We start from the raw sequence: 21,233 nt of genomic DNA, 5'->3' as shown, positions 1-21,233 counted from the left end.
TAAGGAAGATTGTTTTTCTGCTCTTACTTGGCTGTCAATTGCTGCTTCGTTATAGAAGATAGGCATCATCGTGAATAAGTATTCTAATAGTCTTGTATGATGGCAACTATGATGAGTGGCTGTGTTGTTACATATACACAGACTTTGTTTTGTTAAGTAATTCAAAGACAGCTACTACCATGCATCTCAAACTCTGAGAGTTAAGAATTCATAATTTTCTCTGAAAATTAGATAATTTCCTAGATATACTTTTGCACTTCCAATGATCTCTCAATTTAAAAGACTTAGATAAAGTTACATGCAGCAAACAAAATGCAGATGGGGATTAATTTAAACTCTATTTAATTCCATGCTTATTTTATTACAGAGTTTTGCCAATAAATGATCTATAATAAACTTTTTGTTAAATAAGCAGTATTTCAAATGTTTAATATATAAAGATTCAAATAAAGTGGCATGTTTTCTAATACAACATATTGGCTATGTTTTATACATAGGTGATGCATTCGAAGAAATTGGAAGTTGCGGAGATAATTGGACAAGATCTGCTACCAGACCCCATCAGTTGGAAGATAATCAGATTTCTAGGTTGTCATATCTGGATATATATTTGCCTTAGCAAGTATCCGAACCCATGGGATATCTATATACATGTATTAGTACTAAATATAGCTTCAGGTTTAACTAGTTTAGTTAGATTAAATTTGTAGATTGACTGATTTGTAGGGCCACAAATCTAAATCAATGGGCTACAATAAAAGTTCTTCCTTTAATTTTGAATTTATTTTGTTTTACATACTAGGATAGAGATATACTTCTGAGAACATGCTAGCACCCATGTATTCTTATTTACTTAGAATGTGTTAATGGGAGATTTGTCCTGGACTTAAGGATCTCTTAAATAATTAATATTACTTTGAAATATTATGACATTTGACCCACTTTTCTCCTATATTTTATGGCTGCTGACACATTTTTCCACAATGTATCTGAAATAAACATTTGTCTCTAATACTTATAGTTAGCCTACGTACATGCATGTGCACACTCACTTCTAATAGTCTCCAAATGTTTGAAATTACAACTTCTTCATCCCTTGGCTTTTAGCCATGTTAGCAGGAATTATCACAAGTGTGACCCTCAACATTTGAAGAGTACTTGCATTGTAAATACAGAATCAGACTTTTCTTTTCATATTCAACAATCCCTTCTCTAATCTTGTTCTTTAATTCCATTGACCTGATTGTGACATGTCAGTCTGTCCCGTCCCCCCAATATATATCTTGATATACACTTATATACACTTGTTCGGCAGGCTGAGGCAAAGAGGCAGTCCCCGAACCAGCGAAATCTGGGGGCTGGGCAGGGGACAGAATGTATCTGCCCTTAGTGTGGAAGGGATTGCCACTCTCGAATTGGCCTTTTTAGTCACACTAGATGCTGTTTTAGGACCTCTTTCCAGAGCACGATACCATAGTCTCTTGAGACTGAAGGATGCCAATGATATATATCGTGCTCTTCAGGGCTTACAAATACCTTTAGTCCCTACTTTTGTGGTGTTATGCAAGATTGGTGGAAGCTCATTTTTAGCCCTGGTAGAATAAGAAGGAAATTATCATTTGTACATATCTAATGCTTCTCATTCTTTAGTTGAACTAAGGTTAAAACCATTGTAAATCTGTAATTATTTCTGAATTTTGATATAAAACTTTACATATAATTCCTATGTTTAAATATAATATATTTTTTTTAAAATACAACATAATATACTCTTTTTAACTTTAATTTAAATGCAGCTCTTTGATATTGGAAGGTGTAGAGCCACAGAGTACCTGTGAATTGGAAGTGGATGCAGTAGCTGCTGATATTTTAAATAGATTGGATATTGAAGGTAAAGCATTTTTCTTTGTGTGATCACATGGTATATTTGCAGGTTTGTTGTTTTTGCAGCTCAGTGTATAATTCCTTCACTTAAAATATCTGAGTTCCATTAAGCAATATTATATTTTATTGGAAAAAGATAAATAAGTTGTTTGATAGCCAGTAGGGAAGGTGCTAAACTGTACCCAGTCAAGTCCACCCTCAACCATTAACCTTTACAAAATCATAGTAGGTGATTCTAGGTCACCTACTTTAGGTCAAGAGATGTTATCTCTTGAGCTTCTGGGTAAAAAGGTGAAACAAGCCTAACATGATAAACATAGTGGAGAGCAGATTTTTCTCGGTATTGTTATTCAAGAAGACCTTTTGTAACGCTGTGTTTTGATAAGCTTGACACTGCCATTGATTCTGCTGCATTTTTTCTGTTCTAGCCCAGATTGGTCAGAATCCAGGGTTACAAGCAATATGGGAAGATGAGAAACAGCGGCGTAGGAAGAACAAAGAGTCATCACAAATTACTCCTCCTGATTCACAAGGTAGAATTGTTGGAGTAAAATGTCTAATTTTGATTCATTCTTAAAGTTAGAATAATATGAATGCAGTGCCACAATTTGCAAAGTGTTGTATTTAAGAAGTGATATATAAATTGCATGTGGTTTTTTTAGCATCTGGAAAATTCAAGAATGCATTAGTTTAATATCTTGCACCAGACCTGGATATTTTATGGTCACATCCGGCCCTTTGGCTGTCCCTTTCCAGCCCACGTGAACTCAGTCGGAAATTAGAAATTAAATGCAAATAATTATATGTCATGTATGCAATACAATTGTGTTGCTTTTATTTTGAAGGTGACTACTACTTTTTTCCCCATTTATCTATGTGCGTCCATGCATGCCTGTGCACTTTCACAGCCCTGTTGGTTTAGTCCTCCACAACAGTCCCAGTTTCTCATGTAGCCCTGGGAAAATCAATTGCCCACCTATGTCTTACAGTTACACTGATAAGAATTACTCTGAAACTCATTGCCTAATTTGAGTATATTTTGCTTCACTTCATTTTATGTTACCTTCCTGAAATAATTCAAAATCTTTCACCATTTTGTGTCAGTATTATTGCTCCTAATAACCAGTTTAGTGAAATGGTTAAGGCCACAAGTTAGAAGTGCTGCAACAGCCATAATTTTGCACGTGAGTCATAAGTCATATTTTCAACACTGTTGTGACTTAGGTCACTTTCGTAATATAATATATATCATTATATATTAATATATTAAAATAATATATAACTATTTGTAATTGTCATAAGTTGAGGACTACCAATATGTCATGTTTTGTGGATATGTCAGAGAAGTTCTATTCAGAACTTCTGAATAGAATCTAAATAGGTGTAGTGTAAATTCAGATTCTTTTTCTTTTTTCTTTTTTTTTTTGATGGGCTTGGCAATTTACAGATGATATATTATTTTCAGTTAAAATATTCAGTAACAATTCTTAAGGGGAGAGAATATTAATATAGTGATTAAATTCCTTACATTTTTTCATGAAAAAAAGATCGTGGATTTGTGGCCCCAACAGAAAGTGAAAGAATCTTTCAGAAGAGACTTAAAGAAATACTCAAGCAAAGTGATTTTTCTGTGTAAGTATTAATTTACATGTTAATCTTCATCTTTTTACCTCTGAATTCACCAATCACATTAATTTTTTTTAATTATTAATTAGGACATCTGGCTCAATAGATAGCAATAATGAATCACAAGAATTCTCTGCTGAAGTGACATTACATTCTGAGATACCTAAAGTTGTTTCATGCTCACCAGCAAATATGATAGAAGTACACAGTGATAAGGAGCTGCACAGAGGTTAGTATTATTAATACAGCAGTTGTTTTCCTCCATTACATGACTTGTCCTATTAGAACTGGTTTACGCAGAATGGAAGATATTGAAATAAACACAAGAACTTTTCCACTGAACAGATTGATCTTCAGGCTCATCTGTATTTTATTTTATCCTTTATTACCAATTTATTGATATACTTTGTGTAAATATCCATGAGTGTCTATAATCCTATTTAATGTCAATATGCTTTTTATTATTGGTAAGTATCTTGACTAACTTCAGCTTACAAGGAACTTTTAAGACAAATATACATGGCATGCTATAACTACATGTGTTTATTAGGAATATTGGTAATATTAAGGTAATTAAGATGGAACATTTTAACATATTTTATTTGTTAAATTTTCAATAGATTCTGTTAAGATTTATATATAAGATGTATTGATTAATTCCAGTCTGCTGAAGAAAGTAACAATTCACATTTATTGCTTACTCAATATTTGGAGATAAAGGAAATTTAATATATATATTTGAGTGTAAATAATATGTAATATGTACATATTGTATGTACATATTATTACATATATATATGTAGTATGTATATATAATATATAATATGAAAGCCTGCTTGGTGTAGTGGTTAAGATACCAGGCTAGAAACCAGGATATTGTCAGTTTTAGTTCTACCTTAGGCACAAAGCCAGCAGGCTGACTTTGGCTACTTGTCTGGGCAGTTTGCAAGAGTTGGGCACAGTTGAACAAGAGAAAACAAATGTATATACAAAAAGAACCAGTAGATAAGAAAAAGAAAGCTTCTTTATGGATCACTTTATTAAAATGGAGTATACGGTGTAAATACATCTTACTTCTCTTGAACCACAAGCATGTTCCCAATATATTATATCTTCACAAAATTTAAATGCACATTTAAAGAATTTGATAAGTCTTATGATATTTATAAAACAGTATTGGCAGCTTATCCAGAATCTTTGTTCATTTTTTAGAAGACTCCGAAAGCAAATATAAAGAGGATGCAAATATAAATGAAGAAGCCATTTTGAATATAATGGAAAATAGTCAATATTTCCAACCCGTATCTCAGAGATTTAATAATACTCCTGTGTTTAGTAAGTATTATTTACAAAGACTTTTCTAAGTAAGGATTAAAAATATTTAGATATAGATATTAAAATGTTTTAATTACTTTGGTTATAATTCATTTGTGTGGCTTTATTATAATAATCACCCTGTTTGTCTTGCTTGTTTAAAAGGCCAGGAAATCAGATAATTAAAAAGTACTATAAGAATTATTAGTATTATTATTATTAGTCCCCAACCCATACTAGTCACGTGTACCTTCCCTGATCCAAGCCATACCACCTCCACATGCCATCCTTGACTATCATGGTACTCTCATGCACCCTTCTTGACCCTTGTTATCCTCCTGTGGACCCTACTTGACTCCCATAGCACCTCTTAGCACTCCTCCATGACTTCCATGGACTCTTTCGACCCTCAGTGTCCCTATGTGCCCTTCCAAATCCATACAAAATCTATTGCTCATCCCTGGGTACCTTGTAACCTTACCATTTTTCAGCATTTTCACTGCATTTTAATCCACTTCTTTCCTGGACATTGACATTTTTTAGTCTTTGTTTCAATAGGATTCTTCAACATATCACTATCATTTCCTTGCAAGTTGCTAAAATGTTTCCTCCCCTATTCTTTCCTTTCAGTTTCCTCCCAAATAAGTTCATCAATTCTGTACACTCTTCTAAAGACTCTGTGTTTAAACCCTTTTCACCCACTTCTAATATAATTTTTATTTCCATTAATATCATATTTGTCTTCCTCTTACCCTTGTTCTCTTTGATAGCATTCTTTAAAGCCATATTTTTAACACTAATTCAAGTATTTGTTCATTTTTCATGTACTTTCTTGGAATTTATTTTGTACTATTTATCATACAAAACTTACACTTTTATTCAGTCATTCTTTCATTTTATTTTCCTTTATTTCTCGTCTTCCATATCTACCTCTCCCCCAAATCCGTTATTAGCACATTCAGATGGGCCTGTCCCACTTTAAATAACTCTTCTTTCTGGTGTTCTTCACTAATTCTCTCAATCTTTTATAACAAATAATGCTTTAGATTCTTTCCTTTGCTATATGTATGTTTAAATATGCCAAAGGCAAAAATTTGAAACAAATGGACCTTTTTCTGAAAAATACTTATTAAATTACTTTTCTGCATTTTATTATCTGGTTTCCATCAGTCCATTCATATCACCTAACATATATTTTTCTTCCAGGTTGCATTCATTCAGAAGGTGGTCCAGTTTTTCCTCAACTCATAGCTGTTTTTTTCCATTGTCACCATTCATTTGTAAAAAGGTGTATTAGCTTAGTGGTTTAAAAACCTGGAGATGATCTTTGCTCTGGCAGTTCAAGTCCTAGCTCCACATGATGGAGTGAGCTCACGTCACTTGCCTCATCTTCTGCCAACCTAGCAGTTCAAAAGCATGCTGTATGCAAATAGATAAATAGATATCACTTCAATGGGAAAAATAATGGTACTTTGTATGGAAGTACAATCTCAACTGGTGCAGGACTTGCTCAAATGCAACCCCCAATTGCGAGGCAACATCAGAAGGAAACGCCCCAGATGACATTGAAGAACACTGTTAACCATTCTGAGTGTGGATCTGGTTCACCCTCTGTGGTGCACCTTGGATAGCACGCAAGAGTGAACCAAATGGACTAGCAGCCTTAGGCAGCCAAACAACTACTCTGTACTAACCCTGTAGTCTCCTGGCTAATGTACCATCACTATATGCTAAATAAATAAATAAACCATTGATATGTGCTCAACATGGAATATGCAAGTCAACATAATATTGATCATATCCCACCATTCAGTAAACACATGTCAGGATACATGAGAGAAATGATAATAAAATGAAAAATCTTGTGTATTTTTGTTCATTATGGCATTGAGATTGTGAGGTTTTTTTGGTTTTATTAAAACAAAAATCAATGCAGGGATTGTTTTTTAACAGAAATTGTTTTTTTAAAAAAACAAATACAAAAATGCATTCTTTTTTTCTATAGTGAATAACAGTGCTGATCAAGCCATGATACATCTTTTAGCTGGATTGGAAGATGATGGATATGATATTGTACAACAAAATGCGTCATCACAACATTATTCTTCTGGACACTATAGAAATCTTCAGAACAGTGATGATGAAGAAAATGAGCCACAGATTGAAAAAGAAGAAATGGAGCTCAGTTTGCTAATGTCCCAACAATGGGACAGCAGCTCAAATGATGTTGATGCAAAGAGAAGGTATATTCTTTTTTGGTAAAGTTGGATATATGACAAAAGTACTGATCAACCTGTATTGAACCTTTCATGTTACTGAAGAAAATCTTTATAATCTAGATATTATCCATGATCTAATATAATATCAAGAAAATGTCTGAAGGACAAGGTACAGGAATAAATGTAAACTCAGTCAGTCTAATATGCAGTAGATATGACTTTAACCAAGGTAATCTAGAAGCCCTAATTAAAATATAGTCATACTGGTTTTCTCTAAATATTATTTAGCCCTAATTGTCATATTTTTGAAAACCATAATAAGATTGGAAAGGATTTTGATAAAGGAGAGGAGAGATTAGGCTTATCGGTGGAGGAATAAAATAAGCCTATGCAGTGCTTCATTTGAAAGAGAATTGAAAGCGTTAGAAGACACATGTAGCATTCATTTGCAACTCATTAAAACAGGTACAAATTTAAAGTATGCCATGATAAATTGTATCAAAAACCATAGAGAATCAACTCTGCCTACCTATGTCTCAGCAAAAGCCATCTAATAGGATGGACAATTCAAACAAGACTTAAACCCTAGTTGAAATTTATCTAGAAATTTAGTTTGATCCAATCTGAACAGCTATTTCACCTCAATAACTTTGCCCAGGAAGGGGATATAGTCTTAGATCTGAGTAGGAAGTGGTCTCATCACAGCAATAATACTCATCAGACTGTTATCGACCTGGAAAGTGAATTGTACAGATTTGTCTTTTCTGTCCAAGATTAAATGTGTCATAATTATTGAACTATCAGATTATAGTCAGAAGTTTTTAAATGTGTAAAATAGGTTGTATTTCTTGTAGGTCAATGGGCAGAAGTAGAAATCAAAGTTCAGGTGAAGATGATAGTTCTTCTGAAGATGATATGGACTGGAATGATAATGTGCTTCTAGCAAGCCTTTCTATACCTCAGTTAGATGGAACTGCAGATGAAAACGGTGGTAAGTATACTTAAAAAGGGTTATACAGTTGCATTTTTCTCAGAAACAATAGTTCTTCATTATAATCTCTGTGTCACATATGGGTTATGTGCTTTGCAGAAACGTTTGATAGGAATCTTGCCCCACTTATATCACAAAGTTAAGTTTAGGTGAAACTGTTGAGTTTGTTTTCAACCACCCCAATCATAACATTGAGGCAATATTTTCAAGTGGTTCACCAACAAAAAAATTGAGTAGCCAGAATTAAGCGTAGTTGTCATGACTTAGGGGCTTTCCATAATCTTGTTACAAATATTGTGGAAATTCTATGAATGTTATCTAAAGTATCCCTCATACCATATTATGGTCTTGATGCTTTTAGAATTTCTTTAACTATATTCTTTTATCATCAGTAATTATTATTTGGCCAAGCAATATCTTTATACTTGCTGATAGTTTAAACAATATAACCTCAGAGAAAAAATAGTAAAAAAAACCCTCATCTGTTCTGTTCTAGACAATCCTTTGAACAATGAAGGTTCTCGGACCCACACCTCTGCAATTGCAACAAGCAAAACTGTAAAGACTACAATTTTTCATAAAGATGCTGCTACTCTGGAACCCCCATCATCTGCCAAAATAACTTTTCAATGTAAACACACAAGTGCCCTTTCTTCTCATGTTTTGAATACTGATGACTTAGAAGGTCTTACTCAACCAAGCATGATAGATATAAGACCTGATTTATCAATCCATTCTCTTTCAAATGAAAGTATTTACAACATGAAATACCCAGCATCCTTCAACAATATCCTCCATTCTGAAAAGCCACATCAGGAAAATAATAAAAGTGAAAAAGACCCTGTTTTGTGTGAAGACATATCTTCTGTAAGCAGACACCTGCCTAGCAGAAAGTATGCTGGAATTAGAAAGGTTGCAAAGGATGTATCTCAGCATATGAACCACCAAATTAGTGAAAATATTCTAGCAAAGAAGTCTAACTTTGTAGATTTAGTTTATTCCAAAAATAAAACATCTTCTGAAATAAATATAAAAGCAAACACTACCGATTTAAATAGCCTTTTCCCAGCACCAGAAAACTGTGAAACTATGTCTTGCTCAGAGAGTAATCAGACTCTTATTTTTTCTTCTGAAAAAAGCACTGACGGAGATAGCCTTAATAACTTTAAACTTAGATATGAAGAATTTGAGGAACACAAGACTGAAAAAACAAATGTAAATCAACAGGCAGCACACTATATGTTCTTTCCTAGTGTAGTTCTTTCTAATTGTCTCAATCAGCCGCAGAAGTTGGGCCCTGTGACATACAAACTACAACATAGCAAAAAACAGTCTAAGCTAAAACGAAATAAAAAGAAAATGGTTCTTAGCAATCAGCAGTCTGCAAGTGCCATGGATGCTTTATCTATGAAAGAAAGCTGCTATGTACAAGATAATGCAAGTAGCAATATTTCTGATAGAGACATTTTGTTACCAAATGATACTCAAGTTCATCATATGGTTTTTGAAAACAAAATGTCCACAGACAATTATACTGATTGTCATTTTGAAGATTTTGCTCAAGAATCTGATCAAACGTTTGGGCTGTGTGGTAATAAATATACACTCAGAGCTAAACGTAAAATAAATTATGAAACTGAAGACAGTGAATCTAGTTTGGGCATACATAATTCAAAAATCATGCTACCTCATTCTACTATAGAAAATGATGAAGATGTGGATGGTTCTAAAAAATGTAGAAAACGAAGGCGACTTTCTAGAAAATTGCCACCTGTTATTATAAAATATATTATTATTAATAGGTTCAGGGGGCGGAAAAATATGCTTGTTAAGCTGGGAAAAATAGATTCTAGTGAGGAACAAGTGTTTCTTACTGAAGAGAGATTGAATCTATATAAGAAGCTTGCACCTTTGAAAGACTTCTGGCCAAAAGTTCCTGATTCACCTGCAACCAAATATCCTATTTATCCATTAACACCAAAGAAAAATAACAAAAGAAAAGCAAAATGTAAGTCCGCCAAGAAAAGGCTGGGTGGGAAACCACAAAATATAAAAAGTAAAACTATTAGAAGAACCCTGTATTTCAGAAAAAGGACTCATGCCTTTCTTTCCCCTCCTCTGCCATCATACAGTGCTGAAACTGAAGACTGTGACTTGAATTATAGTGATGTTATGTCTAAATTAGGTTTTCTGTCAGAAAGAAGTGCAAGTCCAGTTAATGTATCCCCACCCCGTTGCTGGTCTCCCACTGATCCAAATGCCGAAGAAATTGCGTGCAATCTAGAAAAGGAAACATTAGTGTTTAAAAATACTAATACGTTCAGCAGTAAAACTGTTAATTCCAATGTGGGAAAACACATTCAGTCAAAAACTCAGGTTAAAAAATGTAGAAAGCAATTTGCTAATGCTACCATAAGAAGCAAAAAAAGCAATCAGTCTAATAAACCTAGAAATAATTTGAAGAAAAAGCCAAGATCAAAACAGAAACAAAAATTTAAAGTTTCAACATTGGTGACAGTTGCAGATGGTCAAAATAGTATTCCTCCTGTAGCAGAACTTAAACCTACACCACATCCCTGGGATTTACCTGAGAATGTCCGCAACCTGGGAAATTCACAACCATTTACAAAAGAGATTGCATCAACTGGCTGTTCTATGGGACATCCATCTTCAGCACAGCTTTCATTAACAGCTAATGCCCAAGTAAATCCATTAATTTATTTCCAATCATTGTTGGAAAATGAAAAGCCTATTGGGCACCAAGGTTCCAGTTTGACAGAGGATCTTCATCCAGGCATAGCTTCTCTGATATCTGGAAGGGAAAAAGCCAAAATAAATTTCCAAAGATCTAACAGTCAGAGTGGTATATTTAGGATGGAAGAATCCTCAATTCAAAATAATGTATATGATCAGTGTAACTGTATATCTCAGGTAGCACTGAAGGCATATAGTTCTAAGGATGCACTTAAAAAGACAGAAGAAGTTACAAATTCACAAAACAAACTTTTATCCTCTGTGGGAAATGTAAATGAAAACTGTATTTCTTCTGATGTGATCAATACTGATCAGATTCATCCTGGTAACTTCCTGCGTTGTAAAGATAATCAGCAGCAAATAGTTCATTTGTCAGAAGCAACAAAGCATGCTGATCATATTTCTTCTTTTTTAAAAACCGAGGAAAGCCATGGATCTTTTCAGTTACCAAAAAAATGCTTTGTAGCTTCTTTAAGAAGTCCAGTGAACAAATTAGAATGGGAACAGAAACAGAAGGGGTTTATTTTGGATGTGGCACATTTTAGCCCTGAAAAAAACACAAAACAAAAAGTAGTGTCGGAAACAATATCTCAAGCCCAAACAGATTCTCAATGTAAGAGCAAGGGTCTGGTAACTCCTTCAGCATTCAATGAAGGGCATTCTGGCTTAGCAGTTCTGAAAGAATTACTCCAAAAGAGACAACAGAAAATGCATATGAACAACATTCATGAACAAGCATCAGTTAAATCTCAGTCGAATATAGATGCTTCCTTCCCTCTTGATTCAAATAAACCGGCTAAAAAACCTTGTTCTGTTGCATCTTCAAGAAAGCCTCGTAATCCCAAGGATAAAAAATCTAAAGAAAAGGTGGTCAAGCTTTTAAAAGATTCAGCAAAACAACTAAGTAATAAAACTGGCCACGTTACACTTACTGATAGTTCTATTCTTTATTCAGATGCAGGATTTGAAAGTTGTTACTCACTTGAAGATAGTCTGTCACCTGATCATAATTACAATTTTGATATTAATGCCATAGGGCAGACTGGATTTTGTAGTTTGTATTCTGCAAGTCAATTTGTCCCAGCAGATCAAAATTTACCACAGAAGTTTCTGAGTGATGTAGCTCAGGATCATTATCCAGGTCAAACAGCAGAAACTGAATTTTTGAATCATAATAAAATATCTAAGGAAGAAAATATGCATAATTCAGATCCTCAATCTTGGTTAAGATCTGGCCAACATAGTCCTCAACTTTTTGATAAAAGATGTCTGGAAAACAATGAAAATCATCTCCACAATCAATGGAAAACCATTCTCCCATCTACCTCTCAACCTGGTTCACCAGCAGATGGGCAGCAGGCTGAAATGTGTCCTAAAGAACAACTTCAGTTGGATAGAAATATTATGAAGAAAGCAATTTTTCTTAATCTTTCATCTCCAAATGGTGATTGGAATCAAAATCCCTTTAGAAAGGAAGTCATTTCTGAACCTGGGCAATTGCCTGATTCAGCTAGTATTTCTTTTTCTTCTATTTTATCTTCCCCCGATGGTGAACTTATGGATGCTGTTTCTGAAGATTTAGAGTTGTATATTTCAAGAAACAATGAGGGATTAACACCAACGCCTGACAGTTCACCTAGATCTACAAGCTCTCCATCACAGTCAAAAAATGGGAATTCTACAGTTCGTGCTGCTCACATCCTTAAACCTCTCATGTCACCTCCCAGTCGTGAAGAAATCATGTCAACTTTATTAGATCATGATCTGGCAGAAACAATTTATCAAGAACCTTTTTGCAGCAACCCCTCTGATGTACCTGAAAAGCCAAGGTAATTCGATTATACAGATAGTCAATAGGACTTTCTGTAATCATATTTCTTTTTTTTATATATCAATAGAAATGTTTAAATTTTTACGTAAGATTTAAAAAGTTGGATACAATTTAATATAGCCTTCATTTCTGGACCCATTAGGCCTACAAGGTGAAGGTTAGAGCTACATAGAATCACAATTAAATTTCAGCTATAAAAGTAAGATACTCCGGTTTATTTGTATAGTTAAATAATCATTGTGAACATGACATGTAGGAATGATTGGATATTACTCGGAAGTATTTAAATGAAACTAGATAAATTACCATTTTAGAAAAATATTCTTGGGTATCAACAAAGTTATTCATAGTAAATTATTAACTTCAATTTATTACTTTGGATCTATTATTTTAGAACCTAAAGGATTTTGACTTAAGTTTATTCTTTTGCTTAGGTAATTTAACCACATTTTATTATTTATTGTATATTTGTATATGTTATTGTATACAGTAGTTTTGTATTGAAGATAATACTTTTTCCTGGTAAATCAGATTCTCTGTTCTTCTTCACCCCTCTGTTCTTTCCAAATCTGAGTTGGAGGTTGAAGACCTTTTAAAATAGATTTGAGGGCTTCAATAGAAGATAGAAAAGTTTCCATTATACAGTAAATGTATACTTACATGATATTAGATGAATGAAAACAGTAAGGATAAATAAGACTACTAGTAAAATAAATTCTGTTTATGAGAAAAATAATTAAAGTAATTATTTTTACAGAGAGATTGGAGGAAGAGTACTTACAGTAGAATCTAGACTTCCAAATGATCTACTTGAATTTGAAGGAGATTTCTCTTTGGAGGGACTACAACTCTGGAAGACTGCATTTTTGGCAATGGCACAGAGTCCTAGGCCAGGTTCTCCCCTTCGAAATAGCCAATTCTCTACTGATAAAAAACAAAGGAATACCCGTAAAATTAATGACAAAAAGATAGTGATCATGCCTTGCAAATGTGCACCAAGCTACCAGCAAATTCAGTCATGGCTTCAAGCCAAAGATGATTACGAATATTTAAAAAAAAGAGCTGTCATCAAATCAATTGAAATAGAAAAGGTTAATGAGAGTTTGAACAATATGTCTTTGCCTAAGAATATGTGTGATCAGATAGTCAAGGTTGATGTGAGTTCTGGTATATCAAGCAAACCTGCTGTACAATCAAAAGATCTGTGCTTTTCATCTTCAAATTCCACATCACCTCAAACTATGGAAAAGTTTGGCGTAAATATCTCTGAAATGAGTAAGTCTACTGTTAAAGTAAAGACAATGCCACTTGTCACTGCAGCAATAGATAAGGATAAAAAAGAGGAAGATTGTACCGATTATAGTTCTCCTGATTCACCAGGACTTCCTCCCTGGCAACAAGTTGTATCCACTGATTCTAAGCAATCTAATTTAGAAGACTCAGAGGGCATATTGTCTTCTCTAGAAGAAAATAAATATGTAGCTGAGAAAGAACAGAAATCTGTCAAAAAGGAAAGCAAAATACCATTCTGTGTCTCCCCATTGAGCAAAGAATCGGATGGCAATTCTGATACTTGCTTTCATAGTACACCTATCAGGGAGCATATATCTCAAGGAAAACCAGAAGCACTTGGATGTACTCCATTATCAGGTAAGTCTATGACCAAAGAAATGCAGCAGTTAAAACTAAATTCAGTTGGTTACTGTATTGCTTACTTGTTGTATTAAGTTTATTATGATTGTCCATCCTACAACACCTGAGTGGCTTACAGTATCCAGATTTAAAAAATTAAAAGCATGAAACAAAAAGTGGCAGCCCAGACTAAAAACAACCAAACCAATAAAAATCTGATGAGTTCCGCAGAGGCACTAACTCCAGACTTGGTCTTTAGAGCCTGGAGTCCCAAGAAAATTAACACCATACTTCTCTTGGCAGTGCTGTTCCAGAGGGCAGAGACAGAGAAGACACACTTCTTCAATCCCCCAAAATGACAATGCTTAATTGAGGGGATCTGAGGCATATCTATTCTGCCTGAATGTACCAAATAGGCAGAAACTACTACAGACAGGTGGTCCCTAAGAAAATGAGTCCCTATGCCAAAAAGGACTGTATAGGTAATGGCCAGTATTTCAAATTGTACCCTGAAGCCAACTGACAGCCACTGCAGATTGTGTAGTAACACATGGGCATAATGAGATACCCATGATAATGAGATACCCATGCAACTCAGGCTGTTGCATTTTGAAATAGCTATACCTTTCAGATTGTCTTCAAGGGCAGCCCCATGTAGAGCACATTTCAAACTCTAGTCATTAGATGACCATAGGACCTCCTAGATGAGAACAAGAGACAACTGGCACACAAGATGAATTTGTATGCCAGCTGCCACCTGCTCAAGTCCAGAAAGATCAGAGAGTTGCTTATTAATCTCAAATCCATCCAAGACCAACAATGAAAACCTACCCAGCACAGAGAAACCCAATACTAAAGCCACTCAGGCTTGCGCCAAAGTCTGTTTCTCTCCATTCAGACCTAAATGGCCTCCAGACACTGATTAATAAATTTGCAACATTTTACCTAATTTGCATAATATATAAAATAAAATATGATCAAATGTCATTCTGTGATTTAGTATTGGGGTTAACATTTGCTTGTTTTATGTACAACACGTATTCTATCTGGAAAATATTCATTTTTACTCACTATTTGAAGTTGCTAGTGATTGAACCAGTAGCTTTCTGAATGCAAAGCATGTGCTCTGCAACTTTTTAATTAAAATAAACCTTCAAAGTTTTTGTACATAATTTAATCCATTGTACAGAATACAGAATATCAGAGTTGGAAGGGACTTTTGATTGTCATTGTAATATTCCTGACAAGAAACTATACAGTTCTGCCATGAATTGAAGTTAATTCAGAGTTGTATTTATTACCAACTGTAATTTGGTCTTACAGTTTACTTGTTTTGTTGGTGTGCATGCTCATTATATTTTAAGCTGCTTAGAGCTATGTAACTGAAATGCATAGAAATTTTTATAATACAAATTAATATTCTTTTTTCAGCCATAGGACGAGATGTTCAAAAATTTAGTTCTAGGCGAGGAAGAAATGTTGATGCACTTCGTAAAGTACTTTTAACAACACAAATTAAGGTAAGAAGAAAGAATGAAACTTTATGCTAACTTGGTTTTTGTCTTTTAAGTTTTGTTTTTAAATCATCCTGCTTCATTTCATTCTAGATTAACTTCTTTGTGGAAGTTGATATGATAGGGCAGTCTGAAATGAGCCTAGTAGAGTAAAATAAATACCTTTGAATACTGAAAATTGCTTAGGAATTATTTGTAAAATGGCTTTCTGTGATACACCATATCAGAAATCACTTTTAGATTGATTTCTGATGACTTAATACGAAAACTTGTTCCTAGCTTTTTACACATAAAAGTATGCATTTACTATTGAAAATGCATTTAAAGATTACACTGATGGTGAAGAACATTTAATGCTTTTTGGGGAACTTAAACTTTCCATGTTCGAAGAACACATTTGACATATTGAGCTTGATCTTTTTTATTGAAGGATATGTTAATAAGCATTAGCAACAACCTAGAAAATACTTTACATGGTATAGGTTGCAATTTATGTGGCTATAACATGTGGCTGTAAATGCTAAATCCACAGTATTACTGATATAGTCAGTATTAGTGGTGCAGCTATTCCTAGTCTTTTGTAATCAGCTATAATTGAGTGCAGCAAATTGAAGAAGGGAGTATACAAGCTTTCTCTATCCATGGTTATTTCAGAGACACTTTCCAGGTATAAGTCTTGTGTTAACAGAAAGAGGCTCCCATCGGAATTGTGAAAAAAGCATTAGAAATTATAACAATATGGCAGTGATTTTCTACCTGGAATATGGTCTGAGTATTTATACACACCAGTTGAATGAATAAGATTGTGAGTTTTAAATTATTTAAATTATCAAAAAATTAGCCTTAATAGAAGGTTGTTGTTGTTTTTTAAAATTTGATTTATATGCCGCCCTTCTCCAGAGACTCAGGGCGGCTTACAATGCGTTAAGCAATAAGTTTGTTGTTTTATTTAACAGAACCAGTTCACTACTATAAATACTCAAAAGAAAGAAACTTCTCAGATTGAAGGACCATCTTTGAACAATTCTTATGGTTTTAAAATAAGTGTACAAAACCTTCAAGAAGCAAAGGCTTTACATGAGGTAACTCATTTTTTAATTGAAAATGCTTTACATACCCAATACATTTTTCTCAGATCATTTTTGAAATTTTCAAAATGAAAGTATTTAAATCAAGATTGGCGAATATTCCTAGGCACTCACTAATTTATCCATTAACATGGATGGATAAACATGGGGAGAAACAAGCTCAAACTCAACCCCTCCAAGACCGAGTGGCTGTGGCTCCCGGCATCCCAGTATAGTCAGCTGGTTCCATTGCTGACTATTGGGGGTGAGACCCTGGCCCCCTCAGAGAGGGCATGCAACTTGGGCGTTCTCCTGGATGCACGGCTGTCTTTGGAAGATCACATGACGGCTGTGGCCAGAGGAGCTTTTTATCGGGTTCACCTGATGCACCAGTTGCATCCCTTTCTGGACCGGGATGCCCTGCGCACGGTCACGCATGCCCTTGTCATGTCCCGTCTGGACTACTGCAATGCTCTCTACATGGGGCTCCCCTTGAAGAGCACTCGGAGGCTCCAACTGGTCCAGAATGCGGCCGCGTGGGTGGTTATGGGTGCGACTCAGTGCACCCACGTAACACCTCTCCTGCGCGAGCTGCACTGGCTCCCGGTGGTCTTCCGGGTGCGATTCAAGGTGTTGGTTACCACCTTTAAAGCGCTCCATGGCTTAGGACCGGGGTATATACGAGACCGCCTTCTGCCAGCAACAACCTCCCACCGGCCAATACGCTCCCACAGAGAGGGACTCCTCAGGGTGCCGTCGGCCAAACAATGCCAACTGTCGGCCCCAGGGGGAGAGCCTTCTCTGTGGGGGCACCAGCCCTCTGGAATGAGCTGCCCCTACAGCTTTGTCTTAGCCCCAACCTGCGTACTTCTCACCGCGTCCTTAAGACCCTTCTGTTTCAGCAAGCCGGACTGGCCTAGTATGAATTTTTAAAATGTATGTATGTTTTAATTCGCGGCCAAATTTTTATATTTCGATTTTAATTGGTTTTAAATTTTATAAATCTATGTGTTTTAATATGGCTGTACACCGCCCTTCTCCTTCGGGAGAAGGGCGGTATAGAAATCTAATAAACTCTTAGCACTAAATTGCATGATTTTATTGATTCCTGAAAAAGTTCACATTAATCAGCTAAAGGATAAACTAAAGCTTGATTGTTGATAAAGCTTTTGCTTATAGTGTTTTATTTTAAATCATTTTAATAAGAGATAATAATGTAAACTTTTCTGTGTAGGTACAGTATCTTACACTGCTAAGTATAGAATTGCATGCTCGAACAAGAAGAGATTTGGAGGCGGATCCTGAATTTGATCCTATCTGTGCTTTATTCTACTGCATCTCATCTGACACACCATTGCCAGATACTGAAAAAATGGAAATCACTGGTGCTATAGTGATTGATAAAGACAGAGCAAGAACTATCTCAAGCCAAGGTCTTTATTTCATTTTGTTTTCGTTAAAATTATTGCCAATATTTTGAATTTATTGTATTTAGGTATTAATAAACATAATAAATAAAAATGTGGTTTTGAACGATGTTTGCTAGTGTTTAAATTCATGTCATCTCATTGTAGAATCATAGACTTATATAGATGGTTTCCACCTTATATCTTTTTATGAACATTTGCAAGGGCTGTAATGCTTAACACCTACCTAAGTGTATATTAAACAGTGTTTAATATCTTGTAACATGCTCCTGCAGAAGTCCTGAAGATATATAAAGAGGAAAGCATATCCTAGATGGCAGGCCTCAAAACTCTTGTGCTGAACTAGTCCTTTTTAATTTCCTGGGACTGTTCAAGGAATTCAGTTTTGGTAATCTGTCTTAATTGGTTTGAATAAAGATAGAACATGGAATATGTTATATGTTGCATAAGGGTTGTTGTGTGGTTTTCTCTGATCTTTGTAGGGTCTAAAGAGGGCCCTTATTGTATTGTACCTTTTTGGCTTTGTTTAGACCAGTGATACTCAACCTGTGGCTCTAGAGCTGGATGCTCTTGAGGCCCTACAGGCGGCTCTCGCAGTGTAGGCATCTGATCGGCGCTCCACTCTATCAGGCAGCGCGGGGAGCACTGACCAAAGGACCGGCAGTGTGGGAGTCAATGAAGTACCTCCTCCCATAGGAGGAAAGCGAAGGAGCTGCTGGGATCCCCCTGCCAGGTAAGAATAGAAATCACTCCAACCCAGCAGCCATGGGAGAGAATGGGAAGCCTCCCTTTTTTTCCCAGCAACCAATAAGAAACAAGGATAACAGCAATGGGGAAAAATGATACGCCATGACATGTTTCAGTAAATATTGTATGTGGTGACAAGCACCACCAAAAATCAGGTAGCACCATGAAGAAAAATTGCAATATTCATGTTTGATGTTATGCTCTGCAACAGTTAATGGTGAAGTGGCTCTCCAGCTGTTAAAGGTTGAGTACCACTGGTTTAGGCTAGTGAAAAAAATATTTAAACTTAATTACAAGAATAAAGTAATAAACTCTTAGATTTATATTCAGTAACTATGCTGTTATTAAAGTTCTGAATAACATAATGTAACATGATAAAACATATCTTTCATCCACTTTTATTTCTGGTTATTAAGTAATTCCTACTCTTACCTTTAGCATCCTTTGATAGCATTTTTCGTTAAAATATTTAATTTTAAAGCAATAGATTGTTTTTACTAAATTATGTCTTTCTAGAGGCTGCCTTCAGAAACTAAAAAGAAAACATATAGACTGAATTCAATCATAATAGATTTAGCACATTTTCTTTAAAAAACAGGTTGTATTTAATGTTGCAGAGTTATTAATACTGAATTTTTTATTCATTTAAGATACTCTTGGCTGACAAAGTAAAATCTCATTTGTGATTGCTCTACCATAAACTTTTTAAATTCTAAAAACACATTGACTAATGTTGGACCATTACAACAAAAATCATGATCAAATTAAAATAGAAAAATCTACGAAAGTGTTTCAACCTCAACTTGATTTTGGCCATGTATGTGTTGTGTGGCTATTTAAAAATAATTTACTTGGAACTAGAAGTAATAAATGTGTTTTTAATTGTTTTGATGTGATTATCAATAAATTTCTAACAATATTGAATATTTTTCCATTTGTCCTATGGGCAGGCCTTAGGCTACATAGTAGTTGCCTGAAAAACCATGTTTCATAATGCTCATTCCTAATCTCAGTTGATTATCATAGTCCTGCACTGTCCTCAAGGAGAGTGTACCCTATCTTTACATTGAGAAATGTTCAGTAGCCACTTCTATCCAGAATCATTCCCATCAGTTTGTTTCCTGCCTATATGAAGAATATCTTGTAAAAGATAGTCCATGATCTTTTGTATAAGAGAAAGCAAGGTGCTCTTTGCATAGAGAGCTTAGTGTTTGGATACCAAAGCAGTTTTGTTAATGAGATCTATATTGATTAATATTCTACCTCTTTGTCATGTGTAAGACCAGCAATATTTAAATGGTGCATATTGATAGAGATTAATGTAGCATGGTTTTCTTCTTCCGAATCAGGCATATTCATAATGTAGAATAACAAAGATTGGTAGCAGGAATTAAAATCTAAGAAAAATTTTAGTATCATCATAGTAAATAATGCAACAGTCATTTTTCTAGTATAGATTAATAAAATGGTGCATATGACGATTTATTGTGATTCATGTTTGTGAAAAGTTATAGCGTTTGAATCTTAGAAAAATCAGTGGTATAGCATTCTAAAAAAATTCAAAAATGTGTATGCTTTTCAATATGATAGAATTAAATAAAAAATTGACATGAACTTGTTCATGCTTTGTCTGCAGCAGGTGGAGGAAGGGGGAGTGCCTGGAGTACTATTTGTACTGCTCACTATCAAAACTGAAATGATCAAGTTTTTCTTAAGAAATAAATGCATTTTAATTTGCTTTTCAGGTAATAGAGAACATGCCCCTTTGCTTGCAAGATCTGGTATCTCAGGGTTGGAAGTCACATATGCTACTGATGAGAGAGCACTTTTCCAGGAGGTAGTGAATATTGTTAAAAGGTAGTATTCTGTTTTTATTTTCAGCTTATAAATTTTGTTTGACTTTTGGTCTCCTTTCTCTTTCTTATGTTCCCATATTTTAACAGTTTTATTTTTTTATAAAAGTTTGCTTTGGGTCTTCATAACAATATATTTATCTTTTAAGGTATATTTATTCAGATCTCTAAACCAGAATTCACATCAGTAGTACTGAAATTGTAATATCCTTAAGATGCATGTGAAATCTAGAAAACTTCTTACTGTCTTACAATACAACTTTTTTAAAAAATCTACCAATAGGCAGGAAAGGGGTGATTTTTATGACAATTTCAGAGCAAAGCTCATTGCTCCTTGTGATTCAGGCAAAAGTAAATAGGTAGGCATGATTTTT

General features: G+C 34.7%; 1 protein-coding gene across 2 annotated transcripts in view; it reads left to right on the top strand.

Moving 5' to 3' along the window:
- REV3L (REV3 like, DNA directed polymerase zeta catalytic subunit) overlaps positions 1–21,233 on the top strand; it is a 78,362-nt gene that overhangs the window by 28,713 nt on the left and 28,416 nt on the right. Inside the window, exons 5-18 of one of the 2 annotated variants that reach the window (XM_087882641.1) lie at positions 498–588; positions 1,797–1,891; positions 2,313–2,417; positions 3,432–3,516; positions 3,600–3,739; positions 4,723–4,845; positions 6,830–7,067; positions 7,898–8,034; positions 8,531–12,617; positions 13,377–14,269; positions 15,683–15,771; positions 16,722–16,847; positions 18,067–18,265; positions 20,752–20,843. In XM_087882641.1, coding sequence (XP_087738767.1) covers positions 498–588; positions 1,797–1,891; positions 2,313–2,417; positions 3,432–3,516; positions 3,600–3,739; positions 4,723–4,845; positions 6,830–7,067; positions 7,898–8,034; positions 8,531–12,617; positions 13,377–14,269; positions 15,683–15,771; positions 16,722–16,847; positions 18,067–18,265; positions 20,752–20,843 — 6,500 coding nt within the window. Of the gene's footprint in view, positions 1–497; positions 589–1,796; positions 1,892–2,312; positions 2,418–3,431; positions 3,517–3,599; positions 3,740–4,722; positions 4,846–6,829; positions 7,068–7,897; positions 8,035–8,530; positions 12,618–13,376; positions 14,270–15,682; positions 15,772–16,721; positions 16,848–18,066; positions 18,266–20,751; positions 20,864–21,233 lie in introns of both variants that reach the window. The other variant, XM_034409172.3, reaches the window with a different exon arrangement.

Source organism: Pantherophis guttatus, chromosome 1 (assembly GCF_059756535.1).
Source record: "Pantherophis guttatus breed Tessera chromosome 1, ASM5975653v1, whole genome shotgun sequence".
Taxonomy (NCBI): domain Eukaryota; kingdom Metazoa; phylum Chordata; class Lepidosauria; order Squamata; family Colubridae; genus Pantherophis; species Pantherophis guttatus.
This window is presented reverse-complemented; position numbering and strand designations above follow the sequence as displayed.